The sequence below is a fragment of the Petaurus breviceps genome, unplaced genomic scaffold (genome assembly GCF_028583685.1).
Source record: "Petaurus breviceps papuanus isolate PSGF00001 unplaced genomic scaffold, PetGlider_PUasm1.0 77, whole genome shotgun sequence".
NCBI lineage: Eukaryota > Metazoa > Chordata > Mammalia > Diprotodontia > Petauridae > Petaurus > Petaurus breviceps.
This window is the reverse complement of record NW_027186492.1, coordinates 3,964,105-3,975,970: the sequence shown is the minus strand read 5'-3', so window position 1 is coordinate 3,975,970 and position 11,866 is coordinate 3,964,105. Positions and strand designations below refer to the sequence as shown.

The window sequence follows — 11,866 nt, the reverse complement described above, 5'->3', positions numbered from 1 at the left end:
AGGCATTAGAGTTTAACTCCTAGGATAAAAGAAACAATTTCCTGACCTTGACAAATTCTGTAAAGGATATGGCACTGTCTCCATCCTGGTCAGCTTCTTGGATTGTCCTATCTGCAATGCTGCCCAGCTGCTCATCTGAAATATTAACTCCAACCATCATGCGTAGTACCTATCAACATGAAAAGTTCAGAAATTACAGGTTGCTTTTGGGGAAAATCTTTTACTAGCATGAAAATGGTGAGCCAAGGTAGTCTGAAATTTTGCATTAGTTATATTCTGTATATATTATAATAATATATTATAAAATATAAATAATATTCTGTAGTAATATTCATTAGTTATATATAACTATATTAGTTATATAGTTATATTTGCATGATATTCAACTCTATATAATATACATAATATATTTATGTTATATAATATATAATAATATCCTGTAGTAATATTCATTATTTATATATATATAACTATATTAGTCATATTTGCATTATATTCAACTAGGTAGGTTGATTAGAAAGGAACTTGTTCGTTCACAAATAAGTAAGGTCAACAAAGGTTGAAAAGGACTTGCTCAAGGTAATAAAGGGCAGAACTGAGACTAGAATTTAGGCCCCCAACTACCACCAGGTCACCATGAAATCTTACTTTCATCCCCTGCCCCATTTTTTAGCCTCTTACATTCATATTCTGAAATTTGTTTTATTTTATTGTTTTTCCAATTAAAATTTATTTTCTCTCCCTCTCATACTCTAACAATTGATACACAACAATAATAAAAAAAAAAACCAAAACCCTCATAATATGAATAATCAAGCAAAGAAAATTCCCTCGTCGGTTATACCCAAAAATGTTTGCCTAATTCTCCATTTAAGCCCATTATATCTGTCAGTACAGTAACATGCTGCATTTTTAGTCTTACAGAATAATGCTTTGTCATTACACTAATCAGTTCTAAAGTGAAGTTCTTCAAAGTTGTTTTTCTTCATAATGTTGCTATTATATAAATTGTTCTTCTGGATCTTTTCACTTCACTCTGTACCAGTTCATAGAGATCGTCTTCCCTGTCTCCTGAGAAACTGTTCATTTCATCATTTCTTATGGCACAATATTTGATTAAATTTACATAACATAATTTTGTTTAGTCATTCTTCAATAGGTGAGAATTCCATCAGATTCCAGTTTTTGCTACTATGAAAAGCATTGCTCTACATTTTTTTGACATATAGTTCTTTTCCTTGATCTCTTTGGGGTACAGGCCTACAAATCACATTGGTGGGTCAAAAGGCATGCACAATACAGCAACTTTCTAGGCAGTTTCCATTTCAAAGTGTCTCCTCAATTTAGGTTCTTTCATCATAAATACCAGGAAATCCCCTATTTATACTTTATTTATTTTGCTTTTATTTGGAGGGGGGAAGGCAGGGCAATCGGGGTTAAGTGACTTGCCAAGGTCACACGGCTAGTAAGTGTTAAGTGCCTGAAGCTGGATTTGAACTCAGGTCCTCCTGACTCCAGGGCAGGTGCTCTCTTTACTGTGCCACCTAGCTGTCCCTATTTATATTTTAAAAACATATTTTTTCTTTTAATCAGCCAAGACCTGCCTTCTTACCTCCCCAGTTGAGAACACAGGCGAAAAAAAACCCATTACAAACATGCATAGCCAATCAAAACAACTTTCCACATTGGCTATGACCAGAAGTTTTTTTTCCTTCTCATTTTACATTTAGAATGCTTTATCAGGAGGTGAGTAGAGTGCTTCACCATTGCTATTCCAGACAGTGGTTTGTTATTCATTACACTAATAAAAGTATCTAATTCTTTCAAAGTTGTTTGTTTTTACCATATTGTTATCATTGTATAGACTATTTTCCTGGCTCTGTTTGTTTTGATCTGCATCAGATCATAAATCTTCCCAGGTTTCTCTGAAACCATTCCTTTTAATATATGTTACAGCACAATAACATTCCAGCACATTTATATATCATAATTTGTTTATATCCTTTCCCCAATTTGTGGGTGCTCCCTCAGACCGACAATCTTCGCTAACTCAAAAAGAGCTATAAATGTTTTTGTACATCCTTCATTTCATTTAGGACTAATCCCACCCTCAATTTACCCTCCCTCTAATGCCCCTTCCCCTGGCTGAATGAAATATATTTCTGTACCCAAGTGTATATTTGCATATATTCTCCCTTCTTTCGAACACTTCAGATTAGAGTGAAGTTTTAGTGTTAGCCACTCCTTCCTCCTGGTTGTTATAGATGCCTACTTGTGCACTCTATGTGAAAAAAATTGTCCTAACTTTCCTTTCCCTCCCCCTTCATATGTATTCTTCTTTCCCTCTATCCATTCTTTTTTTTTGAGGGCAGTTGGGGTTAAGTGACTTGCCCAAGGTCACACGGCTAGTAAGTGTTAAGTGTATGAGGCTGGATCTGAACTCAGGTCCTCCTGACTCCAGGGCCAGTGCTCTATTCACTGTGCCACCTAGCCGCCCCTTATCCATTCTTTTTTAAACATCATGAAGACATAACAGAAATAGTCCCAGGCTCCCTCCCAATCCCCATCTCTGTCTGATTAGACTCCCTTTATGATCCCTGATGATGGAGCTCAAAGGAAAGACATGTATTATCTCCCCACATTTTTATGTAAGAAGTTTATCCTTGTTCAGTACTTCATTATTGTTCCTTCATGTTTTCCTTTTTACGTTTCTCTTCACACTTGTGTTTGAACTTTAAAGTTTATTCATAGCTCTGGTCTTTTCATCAAGAGTGACTGGAAGTCCTCTTTTCCATTAAAGGTTCATTTTATCCTCGTACCATTATGCTCAGTTTTAATGGGTAAGCTGTTCTTGGCTGTAGGCCCATATCCTCTGTCTTTGGCAATACTGTAATCCAAGTTCTCACTCCTTTATAGTGATGGCTGCTAAATCACATGTTCCTTTTTCTCCTCAATGCTTGATTTCTTTCTTTCTGGTTACTTGTAGGAGTTTTTCTTTGACCTGGAAATTCTTGATTTTATCTATAATGTTCCCAAAGTTTTCATTTTGGCATTTCTTTCAGGAAGTGACTAGAAGATTCAATTTGCCCTTAGGTTTTAAGTTATTTGGGCAGTTTTAAGATTTCTTGAAATATGATATCTATGCTCTTTTTTTTTGGTCATGACATTCAGATAATCCAATTCGTAAATTTCTTTCTTCCTGGTTTTCTAAATATGATATTTTTGTTATGAGAGACTTCATAATTCATCCCAGTTTTTCCTTCTTTTTACTTTGTCTTAATATTTCTTGTGGCTTCATGAAGTCATTGGCTCCTACTTGGTTCCCATCTAACTTTTAGGGAGTTTTTTCTTTTGGCAAGATTTTATATCTCCTGTGTCTAGCTGTTAAATCCTTTTCAAATTCTTTAGTCCAATTTTCTTTTCTAAAAAAAATTTTTTTTACAAGTACTCTCATTTCACTTACTGAAAAAGTTTCTTGGGGCAGCTAGGTGGTGAAGTAAATAGAGTACTGGCTTTGGAGTCAGGAGGACCCGAGTTCAAATCTGGCCTCAGACACTTAACATTTACTAGCTGTGTGACCTTAGGCAAGTCAAAAACCCCAATTGCCCAGCCTCCCCCCCTCCAAAAAAAAAAAAAAAGTTTCTAAATTTTTTTTTTTAAACTCTTGCTTCACTTCTTCCAGGATTCTAGTTGAATCAGCACTGCCATGCTGTGTTTTTCTCTGAGGCTTTGCTTGTTGATATTTTGGAGTTATTCTCTTCTGGGTATCTTGAATGTCCCTGCCACCATAATTCTATGATAGGATTCTTTTTTGTTTGCCCATTCTTCCAGCCTATTTTCTGACTTCCCACTTAATGGTAGGGCCAGGCTCTATGAATTTCTGGGAGGGAAGGTCTGAGCTGGTCCTATTGCTGCTTTCATGGAGTACTGAGTTTTGTGTTATTGCAGGATCTCACGAACAGGCTGAGAACCTGTAAGCTTTCAATGCTTCTAAAGTGGTTTGATCCTGGGAAAAGTCTGATTGTGATTCCCTTGGTCTGAGTTCTGCAAGTTCCTGCCCCGAGTTTGGATTTCAGCATGAATAGTATGCTGCTGGACTTTGCCCCTGTCAGCCATTTAGGAAGTTCTGCTGGTTCAATAACAAAGATGTAGACTCCACTTTGTTATGGTATTTCTTCCCTGGCTATTTCTCTGTAGGCTGGGCTAGATGCTGGATATGTGACTTAGCCCGGCTCCTGGGGTCCGATCCACATTGCTGCTGGCTTCAGAACTTGCTGTTTTCTATTATGACCCTGGTAGACAGCTACCTGGAAACTTCCACAGGTCCCCCTCTCACCTTATCCTAGCTCTGTGACCTGGACCTGGGTGGTCAAGTGACAAAACTTCCAGTTCACACCTGTCCTATACATAGTGCCTCTGTATGGGTCTGGGACTCCACAGACTGTTGAGCACAGTTTGGCTCAACTCCATCCCCACAGGCCTACTTCTGTCTTGTACTATGCCAACCTGGGCTGGACAAATGACACACAGTGACTTTTTTTTTTTAAATTTCTTCAACAGGATTTGGTGCATTTTCTAGATGTTGGGAGGAATTTTGTGGAGGAGAACTTGGCTGTACTAATTCCTACTACTCTGCCATCTTGACTCTGCCTCAAGAAATCCTTTAATTAAAGATTTATTTTCCCCTTATAGGATTAAACTTAGTGAGGCCAGATGGGTTATTCTTGTGCAACCTTCTGATTTTTTCCTTTTGGAATATCATATTCCAAGTTCTCCTCTACTTCATATTGGTAGCTGCCAATTCTTAAGTAATCCTGACTTTGGCTCTATGATACTAGGATTCTTTTTTTTGGTTGCGTTTGTGTTTTTTTCTTTGACCCAGAAGTTCTGAATTTTGGCTATGACCAGATAGGAGCTTTTATTTTGGGGTTTCTTTCAGAAGGTAGCCAGAAGATCTTTTCTATTTTCACTATGCCCTCTGGTTTTAAGAGATATGGAAGTTTCAGTGTGTAATTTCTTAAAATATGATATCCATACTTTTTTTGGGGGGGGGGGGCAGGGGGTAGTTTAGTAGCTTGATGATTCTTGGATTCTATCTCCTTGACTTGTTTTTCAGGTTAGTTGTATTTGATATTCTATTCCTTATATTTTCTTCTGCTTTCCCTAATCTTTTGATTTTGCTTTTAATATTTCTTTTTGGAGGGCTATTGGGGTTAAATGACTTGCCCAAGGCCACACAGCTAATTTTTGTGCTAAGTGTCTGAGGCCAGATTTGAAACTCAGGTCCTCCTGACTCCAGGGCCAGTGCTCTATTCACTGTACCACCTAGACACCCTTTAACTTTTAATATTTCTTATTGTCTCACTCAGTTGCTTTCTATTTGGCTCATTAATTTTCCAGGGATTCAGTTCTCAGATAAGGCTCCTTATTACGATTCTAAGGTACCAATTTCTCTTACCCTTTTCCCCCTCAGTGATTCTATTCTATCTCCTGTTTCATATTCTCCAGCTACTCCTTGTGGCCAGGCCATCTTTTACTCCAAGGCTCTACTTGGGCATCTTGTGAAGTTACTCTTCTTCTTTTCTTTTTTTGAGGGGGAAGGTATCCCACTTCATAGTTTCAGCATTTTCTTAGGTGTGTTCATATCACTAGCTCTGTCAGTGTTTGGGTTAGGGGCTTATGCTTGAGCCAAACTCTACTATCTCCTGGATAATCGAGGCAGGCCCTTCTTGGTCCCGAGTGTGGTGGCTCAGACTAGGATTCACCTTCTACAGGAACAGATTTAGCTTTGTAATGGGAAGAGAAGTAGGAATAGGGTTGCCTTAAAACAGATTAGCTAAAATAACTGAAGAGACATATAGACATACAGACAAAGGGGGTGGAGGAACCCATGATTAGAGACAAATGGAGGAAAACTATAAACCTAACTCTCATAACTTAAAATATGAATGGATTAAATAATCCAACAAAATGAAAAAGTGACAGATTAGCTAAGAATACAAAACCCCATGATCTGTTGCTTACAACAAAGACACATATGCAATAAAAATGTAGACTAGAAATTTTTTTTACTATACATCAGGTGAATTAACCAAGCAAAAACATTTAAAATATGAAAATGAATAAATTTACTATGCAGTTTATATTATCTCTGGGAACACTCCAGTGTCATTGAATAGAAAAGCAGTTGACTAATACTCTAGTCCAGAGTTCTTAACCTGGGTTCCATGGACCTCTGAGGCCTCAGTGAACAGATTTCAGGGGATCTGTGATCTTAGATGGGAAAAAAAAATTCCATTTTATTTCAATATAACTGGTTTCTTTTGTATTCCCTTGTATTTTATGTATTTAAAAACTTTATCCTGAGAAGGGGTCCAAAGACTGTACCAGACCACCAAAGGCATCCATGATACAAACAAGGTCTGGAAATATGCTCTAATCACACGTCCTTTTCTCAGCTTTCTTTATCCTAATAAGAATCTGGGGGAAAAATACAAACAAACCCAAATCAATTAAAATCTTCCCCGCAGCCAGCTCTAAGCCTTTGCCCTGGAATACTGGCCTGTGTCTCCTGCTCTTTTTCTTGAGGTTAAGTTCTGGGTGTAGATAGTCTACTCTAACCATCTTTTCAGGAAGTGGTCTTATTGCCCAAAAGGTGATTTGCCAACAACTAACTTGTCTGAGCTTAGTTATTTCCTGCATGCTTGTTTGCCTGTGAGTATAGAGAGGGTAAGTCAGGAACTTTATACAGTAAGGACAATCTTTTGCCATCCTCCTACTGAAATACCTGGCAGCTCCAGTATTTTTATAAAATGTTCAATACAGAGGCTGGTTGAACGAACAAACAATTTCCTTTCTAGTGGGGAAAATCAAAACACAAATTAATCCAAAACTCTAGCCCCACATACCTGTAACAATTCATCTCTGGAAATCTTGTCATCTTTATCCAAGTCATATAATCGAAAAGCAACTAGAAAAGAAAAGATAAAGTCATTTCAAATGAATGGCATCTCACTCTTCCCCTTCCCAAGGATTAAATTTATAAATTTATAAAGGAAATATGCAAAATTGAAAATCAATTAATAGTATATTTCTCTAAGAGCAATATTATTACTGAAGGGTTTTTAAAGACTAAAAGAAATTAATTCTGAAGTGATGACCCCTGGTACTAAAAATGCAAATCAGCCTTTAATTTAAAATATGTTGATAACTAATCTAGCTGATGCTTTCCTCTACCATTAAAGCTGGTGGGACAAAAGATTGGGGCAGGACATTATTGCTCTGAGGACTGCTTAAAGTCTTAGCAGATCATTCCTCTGTAAAATACCTGCAGGAGGTAAGGTGGGCCAGCTAGCTATCCCTTTAAGTTATCTAGTTTCAGCCTAATAGGTATCTAGCAGTTTTGGGTATGAGGGTAAGTAAGACTGCAATAAATCTAACCTTTTTTGTGCACTTAGAAAAAACCAAAACTCCTCTATTTTATTGTTTGATTTCATAAGCTCCCAGGGACTCAATTATCTTCCTTATGCAAGTAATTCTCAGTTCTTTCTTGCCCGAACTTCTCTCCTGATCTCTAGTTTCTCATCTCTGCCTATTGGACATCTCAAATTGGATAAAAACAAACATGTCCAAAAAGGAATTTGTCATTCTCCTTTCTCCCCCAAACTCTTCCCACTTCCTAATTTTACTATCATTGTTGAGGACACCACTATCCTTCCAGGCACCTAGGTATCACCCTCGACTTCTTCCTTTCCCTTACCCTACACATCCAATCTAATGTTAAGTCTTGTTTTCCCCTTCAAATATCTCTCCTATAAAGCCCCTTCTTTGACACAGCTGCTGCCCTGCTGTAGGCCTCATCACTTTATGCCTAGATCCCTGAAATCTTCTGATTGGTCCCTCTTCCGTTTGGCTATCAAAGAGACTTCCTAAATTTAACACTGACTATTTCCTCCCCTAAGCCTCCATCCAACAGAAGCACCAGGAGGTACCTATACTTCTAGGATCAAACATGATATCCTCGCTCTGGATACTGAAGCTCCTGATAACCTGACCTCTTGCTGTTTTTTTCCAGTCTTGTTGTATTTACTCTGTTTTCTACGTACTCTATGATCCGGTGACACTCACATTCTGGCACAAGACATTCCAACTCCCAATTCTGGGCATTTTCACGGATTTTTCCTCATGGCTGGAATCCTCTCCCTCCTTGTCTCTACTTCCTGGTTCCCTTCGGGTCTCAGTTCAAATCCTCCGCACGCCTCCTTCATGCTAGCGCCTTCCCTATGAAATTTCTCCCCCTACTCCTGGTGTGGCACATTGTCTCCCCGTCAGGGTGCGGGCTGCTTTTCTTTGTATCCCCAGAGCTTAGCACAGTACCTGGCACATAGGAAGTGTTTATAAATGCTTGTTGACTTGAGTTCTAGTCTGGTTTCATTTATTTGCCATGTGATTCTGTGATTTTTAAGTCTACAGAGAAATAAAAGGCAGCTGGTAAGCTTGGATTGTCTTTTTCTAACACCTGTTATCACCTTAACTTTCAATAAGTAACTACATTCAGCAAAGTAAAAATTTAGGTTCTTCTCTTTCAAACCCATCTGAAAATCATAGATGATTTCCCACCCCGCTCCCCCAGAGGACCTGTAATTTCAGTGGTATAGTGTCCCCTCTACCACTGCAGATCAATACCTGTTTGGAAATTTAAGAGTCTTAAAGACTGGCCTGGGGACACTGAGAATTTCAGTGACTTATCTTGAACCCTAATCTTCCTAACAATGGTTCTCTACTACTGGCAACACACTGTCTCTCACAGGATATAAGGTAATATGAACATATGAATAACTAAGTTATTTGAATAAAATAAGCAGTAAGTTGCTTAAATAAACTCAAAACATTAAATTTTCTCCAAATATTAATTTTATATCAAGTAATTAGAGATCTCTAAGTTTCCATAAAATACCTAGGTTAGTTAAACCTAAGAATCCCTTACAGACAAAAGGAGATTTACTTTCTTGGAAAATAAACAGGATTCAATTCTTAAGTTTTTGCTGGGGAACCTAGAATAAACTAACCATCATAAAGTAAAAAGACAGAATGAGTTTTATTGGCTACATTTAAGTCCAATTACCACAAAAATAATACTAAAGTTTACAGAAGGATTTCTAATTCTGCTGGGTAGCAGAGGAACAGTGGTTCCTCCAAGGTGTAGGTGGTCCAATCCATAGGACCACAGAATGACCTGGAGACCACAATACTAGTCACTGTGATTTGCAAAAGGGAAAGCTGCTACATAGCAATAATCAAGATATCATCATTCCAGGGACTCCCTAGGATTCCATAGAAGCTTCTCAATTTCTACTGAAGGCTTGGGCAGTGGCCAAGGGAAAGAACAACCAAGCCCAGGTGGAGGTAGGTGAAAGACCTCCTTCAATTGTGAGGGCTAATCAGGAAGACTATATGGAAGGTATGGATATTATGAATTCTTGAGGAGTCAATACCAATCTGGCAGCTTATAGTAGTATTTATATTAGCGGGTATGGCTGTATATGGTAGGTAAAGCTAAACAGAAATCCTTAGATTTTCCTGAACCTCCCTCTTACTCCACCTCAGGGCAAGAAGTCTGCTCTCTCATTAGTTTCAACATGCAGTATTGTTGCATATAATTATTATTATATTATTATTAGGATGATATTAATGTGATACTCTTCGTGCCCATCAGGGTATTTACCTTTACTCTCTTACTCCACTTCAGAAGAGACTGAAGTACCAGTTAAATCTGTTAATATGGAAACCACCACCAAAGCTCATGTGGAACATAATCTTTTTTTTTCTTCTGCCTGTATATCAGTTTATTTCTTTTTTTTCCCTTTTTGGAGGGGGGAGGGCAGGGCAATTGGGGTTAAGTGACTTGCCCAAGGTCACATGGCTAGAAAGTGTTAAATGTCTGAGGCTGCATTTGAACTCAGGTCCTCCTGACTCCAGGGTTGGTGCTCTATTCAATGCACCACCTCGCTGCCCTGTGGAACATAGTCTTATTCTTTATGGCCCTCTCATACCATTGCCTCTGATCAGCCACTCATTTTATTATAAAGGTCAGATATGGCTTGGTACCATCGTGTTCACTGGCTTTTTCATAGGCAACTGGCATCACTGAATGTTTGAAGAGATTTTTAAAAATCACACCCCTAGTAATTGCAATTGTGTGTTCCATTGCCAAGAGGCTGTTTTTTTCGATAAATTAATGCTATGTAAGAAGGGATAAAGCTGTCTGGTCCAGTGATTTTTTTCAGAACTGGCCTTCAAGACTGACCTGATAAGGACACAAGGCTTTTGGACATACTCCCAGTTAAGGTTTCTGACTCATCAGAGAATTCAATCAACTCAGGAAAAATGGTTCAGGTTCCACTTAATTGACATCCTTTCCCCAAGGATTATTTCAATAACTTTTTCCTACAAGGTTGGGAGGTGTGTTGTTTTTTTAAAAATATAGAGGAGGTAAAATTGTATTTTGGTTCATAAGAATTCTCCTGGAAGAAATTCATTAATTGACCTGGTAATATAGGTCCCTGGATGAAGATAAAGAGAGTATGCATCCAACCCTCATAGTAGAGGCCTCTAAAAGGGGCAAAATTTGGTACCATTTTCTGAGGGGGCTTCTTTGGAGGGGGATATTTTAGCTGTTAAAATACATGGGGTGAGTCTTGCCATTAACTCAGTTTTAAGCAAGAAGTCTGTGACCTCTTACCCATTTTGCTACAGATGGCCTGGACTTATGATAGCACTGGAGGCATTGTCATCTGTGCTACTGATGTAATGTTCCTGCAATGCTCCTGGAAAGTCTTTTTTTAGATCAGGAAATCTACTCTAACCCGCCCTTGATATTATCCTCACTATGAGAATGAAGAAGGTTGCTTACATTTTTATTGTTCAATTAAGCTTCTCTTCCAATGTTGCTTATGAGCTCAGAATTGTTTTAAGACTATCTGCATGGTAGATGGTATCCTAAAAAATTTTGGGGACCATGTCACCAATGGGTGGGATGTTAAGGGTGGTGTTTGTTTTATTATCGGTTGGGCTAGTTTCCTAGTAAGGGTGTATGAAGGATGTCCTTTAGATCTGATTGGCCTGAGGAATTCAAGGCTAGAAACACTGGTCTGGCCTCATTGCCCACTGAAGCATAAAATACTCAGCTACAGAAATTTGTGCTCTAGACCTTTTAGCAAAATTACTATTGATTTCCAGTTCCTGAATAAATGACATGGATGACTCAAGTGATTTTCCTTAGCTGCAGGTCTAATTATGTCATTGCTATGCTTAATAAATTCCAGTGGTTCCCTGATACTTAATAAAATCCAATGACGGAAGAGGCAGTCAGAAGTGAATACATTTGAGGAGGGACAGGGTCAAAAGAAAAAAAAACAGAATAAATAGGAGCAGGATAGGATGGAGGGAAATATAGTTAGTCTTTAAGAACATGACTGTGATGGAAATTTTTGCATGACTCTACACATGTATAACTTGTATTGAATTGCTTGCCTTCTCAATGAGGGTGGGGCGGGAGGGAGGAAGGGAGGATATGGAACTTAAAAGTTTTAAAAATAGTTACCATAGTAACTGGGAAATTAGTTATACAGGGAATGGGGTACAGAAATATATCTTGCCCTACAGGAAAATAGAAGGGAAAGGGATGGGGGGGGGGTGATAGAAGGGAGGGCAGATTGGGGGAAGGGGTAACCAGAATGCACATTGGGGTAGGGGGAGGGGAGAAATGGGAAGAAAATTTGTAACTCAAAATCTTGTGGAAATATATGTTGAAAACTAAAAACAAATGAATAGGAATTAAAAAAAAACTAAAGAAATTGTTTTAACA

The 11,866-nt window shown here is 38.2% G+C and overlaps 1 protein-coding gene across 2 annotated transcripts in view; it reads right to left on the bottom strand.

The window, feature by feature from the left end:
- Positions 1-11,866, bottom strand: part of CHP1 (calcineurin like EF-hand protein 1) — a 45,580-nt gene that overhangs the window by 2,118 nt on the left and 31,596 nt on the right. For both annotated transcript variants that reach the window (XM_069105768.1, XM_069105769.1), the window contains 2 exons: positions 6,909-6,970; positions 47-169 (listed from right to left, as the gene is read on the bottom strand). In XM_069105768.1, the coding sequence (XP_068961869.1) occupies positions 47-169; positions 6,909-6,970 (185 nt within the window). The remainder of the gene's footprint in view (positions 1-46; positions 170-6,908; positions 6,971-11,866) is intronic.